The sequence below is a fragment of the Anabas testudineus genome, chromosome 22 (genome assembly GCF_900324465.2).
Source record: "Anabas testudineus chromosome 22, fAnaTes1.2, whole genome shotgun sequence".
NCBI lineage: Eukaryota > Metazoa > Chordata > Actinopteri > Anabantiformes > Anabantidae > Anabas > Anabas testudineus.
The window spans coordinates 13,941,105-13,953,021 of record NC_046630.1 but is presented as its reverse complement, the minus strand read 5'-3'; the positions used below and the strand labels follow the sequence as shown (position 1 = coordinate 13,953,021).

Genomic DNA, 11,917 nt, shown 5'->3' with positions numbered 1-11,917 from the left:
AATTATGGCAGATTGTTCTTTTAAAAAGTAAAATATAAAATAAAATAGTCAATAATCAAAATGCTTGAGGGAACCTTTAAGATTTTCCTCTGACCGTCCGTCCCCCCCCCCTCTCAGTTCTGTCCTAATAGAAAGTCACTTGTGATTAACTCCCGTGTTGTTTCCCCATTAATCACGGAGCAGTTGTGCAGCTCGTAATCTCCTTAACTAATATTATTGTCATGGCTTCTTATCAAAGGGATCTCTAATATCCAAAACAACAACAATCACTTTTCACACCTCCGCCACTACAAAGACAAATTGGTTTCGATACATAACGACCTTGTCACATTTAAGTCTTTGAGCGCCCCCGTGGATCACACACACCCCCTCCACCCATCAGGGGCTTGACAGATCTCTTTCAAGGAGGTCGGTGGAGGGGGCGTGGGATTATAAAACCTCGTCTCAGCGCCTCACCTGGCACATCTGGAATCTACCTGTTCAAGAGAGAACATCACACTTGGCGGTCATGAAGGGACTAGCGGTGGCTTTTTCTTTTGCGCTTTTGCTTCTGGTGGATTTGGTTCTGGGTCTCTCCAGACAGCCCTTCCCTGGGATGCACCCTGACGCACTGCTCCGTGGGATGACTGGCGGCTCCAGACGCACAGACCAGCGGCAGCAGGTCAGCAGGCTGCCCCTGTATATGATGCAGCTCTACAGGACAATGCTGACCGAGGACCGGGCCAGGATTTCGGCTGCCAGGGTGACCCAGACCAACACGGAGGACAACCCTGGTCTGCACAACTCCGACTCTGTGATCAGCCTTGTCGCTAAAAGTGAGTATTCATCTTCTGTGCAACAGAGTCTTTTATTAAAAAGTCAGAGAGAGAGGAATCATACACTCACTGCAGTCTCCTTAATTTAATCATTAGGCTAATCAATCCCTGATAGGTGCATTTGAACACTATTAAATAAAGATACTGTCTCTGATATAATAATACTAACCTATTTTCTTCACTCTCATTTCTTTCAGGCTGCCAACAGGTTGGCAAGAGGTGGTCCGTCACCTTTGACATGTCCTCCATGTCTGCAAGCGACAACATCCAACTGGCTCAACTTCGCATCCGACTTCCTGCCTTCACAGAGTCTTCTCGAGCCTCGGTGGACATCTATCACTCCCACGGGGACCAGTGCTCCGGCACACCCTGCCCAGAGAACAGGCAGTTCCTGGGCCACCTGAGAGCTCATCCCAGTTCGATGGACTCCACGTCTTCCTGGAAGGTGTTCAACATGACAGAGATGCTCCTTCGCTGGCTGCAGCAGGACAGCTCCACAAAGAAGCCCGAAGGGGATGAGGCTGAGGTGAGGGAGGAGGGAGAACTGGAGCAGGAGGCAGTCCATCACACTACAGCTGACAGGGTCATGATGGTGGTCTTCACCAGGCAGAACCCAAACGGCCAGCCGACACCAACGCTCATCCACACGGCGGAGCAGTCCAAGTATGTCAGCCTGGACAGGGAGCGCGTTACAGCAGCCTCGACCTCCAGGATGAGGAGCAGCAGGGCCAAGAGGCACCACCATCAGCAGAGACGGAGAATGCAGCCAGCAGCCGCCCCTGCTGACAAGCCCGGAGAGGAGGCGATGAAGGGTCCTCTTTGCAGGAAGGTGGACATGTGGATAGACTTTGAGAAGCTTGGCTGGAGTGAGTGGATAGTCTATCCCAAACGGTACAACGCCTATCGATGTGAAGGGAGCTGTCCTACACCAGTATATGAAACCTTCACCCCTACTAATCATGCATACATGCAGGTAAGACTGGACTTTGTCATTAAAACTAACTTTTCTTGTATAATATTTGTAATATTAAATGCATAACAGTTTGAATAAGTTTGTCCTAATCGCTCATTTCTTTCTTCTTCTCTTTCCAGAGCCTACTGAAGCTACACCACCCTGATAGAGTGCCATGTCCGTCCTGTGTGCCTACACGCCTGACTCCGCTTTCCATGCTGTACTATGAGAATGGGAAGATAGTCATGAGAAATCTTGAGGACATGGTGGTGGAGGAGTGCGGATGCCACTGAGAAAGAGACGAGCCTGTTACAAAGGTTGGAAATCTGACAGACTTCAGGCTGTAGCCACCCAGCTGTGGGCTAAAGGGGGTCTACAGCCACAGAGCTGAGCTCCTCAGAGGTACGGAGTGGATCTATGTCCACAGGCACTTTACAGAGACCTCCACCGTGACAGAGGCTGCTGCTGCTTCAGTGCAGGACATGAAAGAAGCAACTACCGTACATCCTGGACACTGCTCTCTGAATCATGTATATAAGAAAAGAAGCGTTGTTGTTGTAGAAAACTAGATGACCTGTTTTGTGGCTTGGATTACAAGAGGATCAACTATATTTCAAGGATTTAATACGGTAATGAACAAAAGCACAATACGGTCACAGACATAAGCACTACAGGAGATCACCAGAAAGAGTTTTACCTGAGGTCCTACACGCAGATAGACTTTTATATTTGAAAGATTAAAAGTTTTAATGCCATCGAAAGGACAAATGCAAATATCAGAATGGTGTAAGCGCTTTAATTTTCTTGAGATGTCTTGGGTCACATTGACCCATTTGTATGTTTGCTATGCTCAGTTATACAATAAATTATTTCTTACTTTGAGATAATTGTGTGATTGTTTTTATTACAGTGTTTATTCAAGGGTAATGTTTTAAGATTTGTGATCATGTGTCTATAGGACAGTGTTAAAAAGGCACAATAGATCTTTTTTCACAGTGGCCACTTGTTTTATCAGGAAATTATCATCCTGGTTCATTAGAAAGGCTTACATACAAACAGTGTGGGGTTTTACATAAAAATAAAAAATAAAAAAAACAACTAAAACTAAAAAAAAGCACGGCTCCTGATGAATCCTAACTCTACTCAACATGCAGTGGATGTGTGAAGAAACTATTGTTTGCTTTAAAGGGCAATAATCAAGGTTTACAAGGTTCCTCTGCTGCCCCCCTATGGCCGAAAACAGTCCCTGCAGTTTCCAAAAAAGAAAGATTAGTATAGGAAGTATAGGAATTTTAAATAAACTGCTAATATGCAAAGATGCTCAATCATTTAATTTTGTTTAATTCTATAATATTAAACATTTTAAAATATTAATGGGTTCATTTGAACAGGACTTTGACTTGTCAAACGCGTCACAGGTCATAAAAAGTCAAATGACACCAAAAACAATTTTTATGCATCAGTTAGCATTGTTTTATATATGCATACAACAATATTCTTTACATTTTTCACCCCAGTAAACAAAAACAGTTAGGAATTACTGTCATCCTTGTAGATGAACTCTCTTCAGATGTCCATTTCAAACTGGGCATCGTCTCCTATGGAATGAATGAAGAATGAAGACACTGCAGGTGAATTTCAGGAACATTTCAGCTCATTGTCTTTATTCAGATTGGAAGTATACAGACACATTTACCTGCGCTCTCCTCTGTATGCAGGCTCCGGTCAGGGTTATTGTTAGGTGTCTGTTTGGGCTGGTTTGCGTCAGCAGCGTCTTTGGCTTCGAGCGGCCTGGTCACTCCCGGGATGTCGGGCAGCTTGGGAGGGGTACGGGTGAGAGGAGACGTCCGACACTGCATGAGGAACTTTCTGTCGTAGATTATTCTTGTCCCTGCAGGCGGCAGCGTGAAAAGAAGCTGACGTTACCTGTCCTCAAATATGCTGCCAGGTCAAACTAAAGTTTAGTGAATTCTTAGAGGATCAATCGTTGACAGCAGCTGTGTTCATATTGTACATTTGCTTTGAGCTGATAGTGCCCAGCTTTTTGTTTCTGCCACAGCCAAAACCGCAGCAGATAACTCTGATAAAGAAACTAATTAAAATGAGATAAGATAAAGCAATAAAAACATGTAGCCAGGCGAAAAAAGACAAAATAACATCAACTGAATAGACTAACTGACCTCACATTAAACACATGCAACTGGCTGAAAGTGACTAAATAAAGTAAAAGTAATTAGTGGAGATCAAATCCAGCAGCTCACCTAGAAACTACAGGGACAGAACACAGTATCAGTTATAATGCACATGTGGACTCATGCGTCAATGTTCCCACAGTCACTTTTATCGCCGCGCTGGAGATTTCCCAAGGTCTCATGTTTGTACAAGTTTGAGTAAAATGTTGAACAACTGGGTCAAACAAGTGACTGGCTCTCTCTCTATGCACTGCTGGTAATACCTACCTACTTACGGTTACTTCCTTTTTGTTGTTTCTACATGTACATAGAGAGAAAAACGTGTATTCACAAATGAAGAAGTAAGCACCGGCTCCAACAGCAGTGCAACCTGCTGCAGACCCTCATCTAGTAAACATGTTGCCTCAGTTCATGAGCAGCACGCTGTAATAACAAGCCTAAAAATAGGATATGACTGAGCCCTGTATGTGATCGTACAGTTGCTGATTGTGTGAAGCGCAACTGAGATCACAATTCACAACTGACTGGTGTCAAAACTGATGGATTTTTACTCTCATTGAACTTTCAGCAACAAGCAGAGTCATGGTCTGATTGTGCAATCACCAGAGTCAACAAGGTCATATGTTCAAATGACTGTGACTGTTCCACTGCCATAAGTGAGGAAATACATCAGCATGCAGCCACTGTGAAGCACATAATACTGATGACACCACTACACTTGGTGTAATAATGACTCTAGACAGTTCTGTGTCCATTCCACTTGTCTCTCGATCCAAGTCAAGGACACAGTCACATGCTTCATATTGTCCGTGCACACACTTATAAACACATGCAGGCAAACAGTAAAGCGCAAACCTGCAGTAAAACGTAGTGCAACCTGCAAGTAGGGCTCTGAACTGTGCACAGTGCAGGATCTGGGTGCAAAGAGCTGCCTTGCATAAATCTGTTTACCCAGCGTCTCGTTACAGTGTCCTAGTATCTCTGCTCGTCTTCTACATTTAATCTGACTCTACTATTCTGTTGTTGGCATGAAACAGCTCACGGTTACCTCCTGGCGTGGTGCTGAACACAGTCCCCCCGGGGGTCGTGGAGTACTCCTGGGGCATGTGAGCAGCATCGTGGATTGCGACCCGTCGTATGGCTGGGATTTCCAGGCTGCGGGTGGTCTGACTTCCCGCCGACATCGCTCTCACACAACACCGGAGCACGTAAACCGGGAAGGAAACGAGCAGTGTATTGGTTGTGGTCTTCAGAGAGGACGATAGCGCAGAAAAGTTCCCCTGTGTCGCCACGTGGTCAGCGCGACTCCCAAACAACCCGGACACTTCCTCCAAAACAACGAGCGAAGAGGAGAGCCGCGATTGGCTGAACGCAAGCGACGTCACGACACGTCAAATTGTAGTTTCAGGAAGACGCCTCTGGAAACAACAACAACAACAACAACAAAGGGCACGTATTGTACACCGCTTCAAGTTGCACATTAGCAATAACAAAAAAAAAAAAAAACAACACACACCGTTTATGTCACATGTTTGTTTATTAATTCTTGTAAATGGTTTGAGCTGGTGTACAGGGTAAGATGATCTATACATATCTGAGTCAGATTGAAAAGCTTGTTTACATATTCACGTTTGTTTCTCCTCTCTCAAGGACAATACAAAAGAAAAGAAAACAAGTGATCATAGCTACAAAGCCTCTACATTCCCCATGATGTGGGTGTCGGCCTAGTCTAGATAATGCTTAAAGAACATCCATAACAACTCTATGAGGGTGCATAGCATTCTAATTAAATATATTTTGTCATATATTTATACATATATTTTCATAAAAACATATTTTTTTTTGTGTGTGCATGTGCGCAGTTGCATTCCTCAGGATAGAGTAATATGATATTGCGTTTACATTGTCATGTATCCATTCTAAAGGAGTATAGGTGATCTCTAGTCTTTGCAACAGTTAAAGTTTTACAATACTCTTTTTAAAATACATTGTTGTAGGTTACACGTCCTCTCCAGTTACATGCCTAGAAAAACCTTCTTCTTCCCGCTGATCCAGCTATAGGTTTACAACCAAACGTGGCGTCATGCACACGCATGCACACTCACAGACACGCACTTACATACTATCCATACAACACAAACATGGTGGAGTTACATGGATCGTAGTGCAGATTCCATTGATTACGGACCACTGTGGGCAGCTTTGAACAAAGCTCCGGACACCTATCCTCTGAAATAATGACGTTATGAGTCTACAGTGATACATAGAAGCCCAGGCCACTTGGCCACAAAAAGCAAAAACGTTGAACTCCTTTCACTATTTGTATGAGTTGTAATTTTTAGGAATTCGTCTGTATACTGATCATTTTTTATGTCCACACATGGGTATGTAATTTAATTCCTGTGTTGGGAGAGACCTCCAGTAAAAATGAACTACTGCACCACTGAGGCAAGTCTAGATGCAAACTGAACTGAATGAACCGTGTAGACTTCACTGTAGAGGGAGTAATGCATCACACCAGTTCATTTGTGGCCATCGCTAGTAGAATGAATTAGAATGAACATAATCCGATTCAGAAGGGGAGTTCTCCACGCAAAGTTTCGTGCACAGGGTAAAGAGACGTGGTTACTGACCAATCACTCGATACTCTGTGTCTTTTTTTGGTCTTATCTGAAAGCACACACACCACCACAGAGACTCACGCCACACATGCATTCCCACCACACACTTGCACACAAACCATCCTGCTTCATACACCAACGCCACCCCCCCACCCCTCGTTGCTTCCCCATCCCGGCCCAACAAACGGCCTCTACGCCACGAGTCTTATTCTTTGTGTCTCGTACTCGTCTTTAAAGAGAGAAGGACACAGAAGTTGAATACAGAAAACATTTTGATTATGACCGAGCAGAAACGAAAACCTGAGTGAAAGTTCCAGTGGAAAATGTGATATGTGCTGAACATGTGCTCTATATCGAACGAGGCTCTCACGTGTGCGAACTGGGCATGGAAAAGACACGTATTTGTGTGATCTGCATGTGTTCATTTAGTCATTCAGTGTCTCACTCATTCACGCTACAGTAGCATTTACAGTACTTGTGGGGTAAATATTGAGTTACGATTTCCAGGAAATGTGTGCTACTATGATATGACCCCTTCAGAGTGCTGCCGTCAGGTTTCTGCATAAAGTAAACATTTCAGAGATGAAGAGAACAACAGGCGTTTACAGTGATGCCAGTGTATTTATTAAAAAAAAATGTGTCGAACACTAACAAATACAACTTAACTATTACTCAGAAAAGGAAAATAAATGGAGTTACAGCAGCAGCGGACTCCATAATACAGTAGGTATCCATGTTCTAAGTTAACATATCCTGGTTTATATTTTGCTACGATAAGTGCTGAAAAACAAACAATTCCCCCTGTCCCACACTGCTACAGCTGAGTCATCTGATCTTGCATTAGCGGGTCCCCCCTGACTCATTCACTTTTAGGCTCATGGGGCAAGTCAGGGACATCACAGCTGCCCAATGCCAAACGTGACTGCTGTTTGTCCACATGGAGATTCAGTCTTCACTGAGGAGCTCAGTCGTTTCCACCTTTTAGTATCGAATCCTTTATTCACATGTACACAACCTTGGCTTCTATCTTCAGTGTTCCTCTTGTTTTGTATTATTGCTGTGGTGAACTTCCTCAACTATCCGCCACTCTGACCAGGCAATAATTATTTCCTTATGCAGTGTGATTCCTACTAAATGTGTGTTTCTGTGTGTATCTGTGCTTTTGTTTGTGTGTCTTCACAGTTCACGAGTCTGGGGTCAGTGTTTATAAGACAATCACAGTGCTACCTGTCTGTCTTTGCCACACAGTTCCTTTAACAATCCCGTTGTTGTAGCATGATGCTATTTTATGCTCGCTACGAATCTTCCAAATCCTCAGGTGAATCAGATCCTCCACGTTTTCTCCACTTCGTTCACTGTTTCAAAAGAATGAACCAAACTCTGAGGAGCTACAGCCATTGCAAACAGATAAAAGAGGGAGCATACAACGTTTTAAACATTAGGTGTAGGACCATTGTATGCTGATGGAAAGGCCTGTGATTTCTCTGCATATAGACTGAGGCTACTGATAAAAATTGTGGATCAAGATGACGTGCTACTGGGAGAAATGACGGAAGAAGGTATAAAGGTCACGATGGAGGAGAACGTCGATCTTTTTGTCGTAGACCTGCAGCACAATGCAATCAAGTAACCCACCCCCTTCCCACAGAAAACATTCCTGTTGTCTGAAAAAAAAAAACAACAACACACATTTTTCCTGCAAACACGTGGGGCGAAAGAGATCCAGTCCCCTACCGAAGTCAAACTATGCTTAAAACTCAGGTGGACAGGTTCCAAAGAAACAAATAACAAATAGCGAGCTTCATCCACAAAGGAAAAGACATCGGCACACGCAGACACTCACGAGCAAGGGAGCACAGCGGCTTTCTCATTCTAGCGCTGAGTACGCTGTGACATCACGGGGGCGTAAGCCAGTCATGGGGCAGGGCTCAGCGCCAAGCCAGAAGCGAGAAAACACATGCGGTAGAGAAGAATACAAGCACACATACATACACACATACACACACCAATACATGTCCACGTAGCATAGAGTGCATATATCACATTGAGAGTAACAGGGGAAAGGGTCCAGTGACAGAAGCATTGGTCGGCTCAGCAGAGGCTTAGCTGTGTACAGAACCATCCAGCGCGGGACTTTTTTTTTGGCTGTAGTGTTATTGGACTCAACTTGCTGACACAAACCACTTCAGAATTGGGGGGAAAGGTCCTTAAAATGGCCCATGACCCACATGTGGGCCAGCCCCGTACCTTGTACCCCTTCAGTTTGTAGATAATGACAGTTCAAAAGGTCAAAGGGCATGCACCAGCAGTCATCATGCGATTACAGTTCACAGGAAGCACTTTTTGTTGCTTTTTTTTTTTTCTTGGTTCTTTTATAGACATTTATCTTTTTTTTGTAAAAAAAAATCATCATGCTTTAGTCTGGTTGATATTTTTCTTTACAAATGTTATAAAACTACAACTCCGCTTTTTTTTTTCTCCTCTTCTTTTTCTTTTATGGTGCTCCATGGTCACACGTAAAGGATAATTCTGTGTGTGTGTCATTTTGTAGTTTGCACTTCTTAGTCTTTGTCTCCTTTGCTCATTTTCCTTTGCGGCCTGGTTGTGTTTCGGTGGAGGATGATTTGGCAGTGGCTTTCCGGTCCTAAAAAACCAATAACACACAAACAAACAAACAAAATTAACACACAAAAAACAGGCTAAACTCCTGTGGTCTTCCAAAAAATGTTGTCATAGCACAGTGAATGCCAAATCTAGGGTTTTAATTTTAGTAAATGGAACAGAACAGCATGTGAGAGACTATTAGGCACTAACAGAGTCCAATATGTCACAGTGGCATCTATCCAAGCACTGGGATGCACAAGTGCTTGTTGTGTGTCCCATACCTGGACGACTGGGTAGTATGTGTATTTCAGTGTTTAATTCTCCGCAGACTGGTGCGCTGCACTGACTGAGCACCCCTTCTCACATCCACCCCCACCTGGAGCAAGGAGGGAGGGAGGAGGGAAGGAGACAACACTCGGACCAGTTAACTGCTGAAGCCTCTACATTTAACCAGAGCAGGAAACCAACTTGTCTGTCCTTCTGTAAGCCACAGGCCCAGCAATCACCAGCTGTCAGTGTTTTAGTAATCAATCAGCCAATCATGCTCAGGCAGACATTATTTCTCAAATTGTTTATGAACGAACATGTGTTGTTCTTATCGGTTTTCTGCATGTTGCGGTTTTGAATGCATGTGGATGTGTAGGTGACTCTTTCTCTAATGTAATTTCTTTCATCAGACTTATCTCTGAAACATATACTAATAACTAAAAACTACTGTTAATCACAATTTGGCTGATGGCTTTTGTTAATTTCCTACCCTTTGCACTAGGCTACTGTATGTAAGTGATTCAAAGTACAACGCTGCCTGCTTGACTTGACTGAATATGACTATAGGAAAGATAAAAGTACGGCTGATTCACCTTTCTAGCAAGAACATTTCCACGTTCATCAACAAACTGCGCCTCAGCAGTATAGTCCCCTTTCTCCTCTCTCTGTACAAAAATAAAACAATGTACATTTAAATTGCAATTTGTAGCACTTATATGTGTACAACAATAAATACTTTTTACTTGAAAATGTAAAACAAAACCAAAATATATCTGTTATGTCAGATATACTCCATGTGTTGCTCTACACAACACATTCTGTCAGGTTCTGTGACTTCATCAAAATAATTAATTTTGATGCTGGTGGTGGTGTGAAAAAATCAAATTCAGTGACTGATAATTCAAAAAAGTTAAATCAATGGACAAAGATATTCCCCCCTCCAGGCGCAGGAAGCGACGGGCGGTCGGCGTGGCAACCTGACCTGGGCCCGCTTCCGCTCCTGGTGCCAAGTATGTTGGCCGGCCTCCTGGTGAGAGAAACCCATCCCTTTGTCAAGAGTCTGTGTGCCCTGCAGGAGGCGCCCACGCAGCACATGAGAGTAACCCGTGTCACACACCGGAGTCAGCAGAGCCTCCTGGGCCATGTGCAAGCCTGGCACGCTGCCGTCACGTCCCGATGACACCGAGCCCACCCAGCTCTGCAGGGAGTCCTTGTCTGATAAGTAGGGTTGAAATGCTCCGCCTCCCACCACCCTGGAAAGCAAAATCCAACAAAAGCAAAAAGAAGAGGAGAGAGACAAAAAACAAAGTGATATACATGTGATGTGTGATGTGACTTGTGAGTACAGTGAGAAAACAACACACAATGATGTCAATTTCACCACAGTTGGAGTTGACCTACCGGTTTTCTCCATTGTGCTCTGCAGCCCGATGTATCCCCGACACCTCGCACCGCTGAGCATATACCTGCTGGCCTGCAACAACAGAAATCCCTTCCACTGAACCCAGCCCTACACCTCCTCCTTTTGCTCCTCCTCCTGCTGCAAGAGCCTCCCCTCTCCTACCATCCGACCTCTGACCTCCCAGCTGGCCATTTAGGTTGACCTTGGGAACGGCGCCACTGGCCCTCACTCTGTCCCTTTCTGCCAGTGCACTTGCTGGCTCCGGTGGCGCCTCCTCCTCCTCAACTTCCCCTTCCTCCTCCTCCTCCTCCTCTTCCTCTTCCAGCTCCATGATGGAACCACTGGCCCCACTGGCTCCACTGCCTGGGCGACCCAAGCTGCAAGGAAGGGAGAGTGTGGCGCCCTCAGAGTCATCAGCCCGACTGCTGCCCTCCAGTGATGAATCCTCCACTGTCACCAGCGATGGACTGACTCCTGCTGGCCACACCTGAACGTCCGACATCTCCATTAATGTGTCTTCCTCTGTCATTGCAATGGGGGCACACTCGAGGCTGGAGACTTCCTGCCAATAAGGCTCCACGCCCAGGGGAGAGGGCAGGCTGTACTGCATGGAGGCCGGGGACAGAAGCTCCTCCTGCACCAGCCCATAACCTGGAGGGAAGACAGGGGTGACACAAGAGAAAGACTAACACCACGCAAGCACAGCCAGGGAGAGGATGGGGAGGTGGTGGTTTGACCGTTTCTTCAATCAATAAAAGAAACAGTAGGGCTCAGCCCTGTCCCAATGTATCAGGAATTAGATACTTTATCACACATTTCAAGTTTGAACCACTAACATAAGATTAATCTATTGTTCACTGTATAATTATGTTGTTCAGTGTGATGACAAAGACACGCTCAATGTGAAGCAATTAATCCAAAACCATCAATAAATGCTAGCCAATATGCTTATTTACTTTAGGTTACTGTAATTGGGACACAGCAATGAGAGCACGGTGAGGCATTAAGATGTTTGGAGTGTGATCCATCGATTACATGGTGAGTGGTGCAGGGCTCTCAGTTGC

General features: G+C 44.7%; 3 protein-coding genes across 10 annotated transcripts in view; 1 reads left to right on the top strand and 2 right to left on the bottom strand.

Moving 5' to 3' along the window:
* Positions 1 to 508: 508 nt before the first annotated feature.
* LOC113148510 (nodal homolog 2-A-like) lies at positions 509 to 2,060 on the top strand. Its single transcript, XM_026340218.1, has 3 exons — positions 509 to 815; positions 1,013 to 1,788; positions 1,908 to 2,060. Exons 1-3 carry the CDS (start codon positions 509 to 511, stop codon positions 2,058 to 2,060), a joined length of 1,236 nt encoding a protein of 411 aa, XP_026196003.1.
* Positions 2,061 to 3,213: 1,153 nt separating this feature from the next.
* LOC113147717 (eukaryotic translation initiation factor 4E-binding protein 1-like) lies at positions 3,214 to 5,304 on the bottom strand. Its single transcript, XM_026338894.1, has 3 exons — positions 5,008 to 5,304; positions 3,464 to 3,658; positions 3,214 to 3,365 (listed from the first exon to the last, which is right to left on the bottom strand). The coding sequence occupies exons 1-3, from the start codon at positions 5,141 to 5,143 to the stop codon at positions 3,334 to 3,336; spliced, it is 363 nt and encodes a 120-aa protein (XP_026194679.1). The 5' UTR covers positions 5,144 to 5,304; the 3' UTR covers positions 3,214 to 3,333.
* Positions 5,305 to 5,495: 191 nt separating this feature from the next.
* ank1b (ankyrin 1, erythrocytic b) overlaps positions 5,496 to 11,917 on the bottom strand; it is a 75,470-nt gene continuing 69,048 nt past the window's right edge. For 3 of the 8 annotated variants that reach the window (XM_026339922.1, XM_026339924.1, XM_026339927.1), the window contains 5 exons: positions 10,853 to 11,504; positions 10,434 to 10,704; positions 10,045 to 10,116; positions 9,466 to 9,560; positions 5,496 to 9,224 (listed from right to left, as the gene is read on the bottom strand). In XM_026339922.1, the coding sequence (XP_026195707.1) occupies positions 9,492 to 9,560; positions 10,045 to 10,116; positions 10,434 to 10,704; positions 10,853 to 11,504 (1,064 nt within the window). In that variant the 3' untranslated portion in view covers positions 5,496 to 9,224; positions 9,466 to 9,491. The remainder of the gene's footprint in view (positions 9,225 to 9,465; positions 9,561 to 10,044; positions 10,117 to 10,433; positions 10,705 to 10,852; positions 11,505 to 11,917) is intronic. The other 5 variants (XM_026339925.1, XM_026339928.1, XM_026339926.1 and 2 more) reach the window with 3 other exon arrangements.

What these genes read in the sequence shown, in the direction of transcription:
- LOC113147717 (XM_026338894.1), bottom strand. Translation starts at nt 5,143, where the DNA reads ATGTCGGCGGGAAGTCAGACCACCCGCAGCCTGGAAATCCCAGCCATA. An exon ending in GTTCAGCACCACGCCAGGAG is followed by an intron (nt 3,659 to 5,007) that starts GTAACCGTGAGC and finishes TGCCGCCTGCAG; the next exon opens with GGACAAGAATAATCTACGAC. An exon ending in GCATACAGAGGAGAGCGCAG is followed by an intron (nt 3,366 to 3,463) that starts GTAAATGTGTCT and finishes TTCATTCCATAG; the next exon opens with GAGACGATGCCCAGTTTGAA.
- LOC113148510 (XM_026340218.1), top strand. Translation starts at nt 509, where the DNA reads ATGAAGGGACTAGCGGTGGCTTTTTCTTTTGCGCTTTTGCTTCTGGTG. An exon ending in GATCAGCCTTGTCGCTAAAA is followed by an intron (nt 816 to 1,012) that starts GTGAGTATTCAT and finishes CATTTCTTTCAG; the next exon opens with GCTGCCAACAGGTTGGCAAG. An exon ending in CTAATCATGCATACATGCAG is followed by an intron (nt 1,789 to 1,907) that starts GTAAGACTGGAC and finishes TTCTCTTTCCAG; the next exon opens with AGCCTACTGAAGCTACACCA.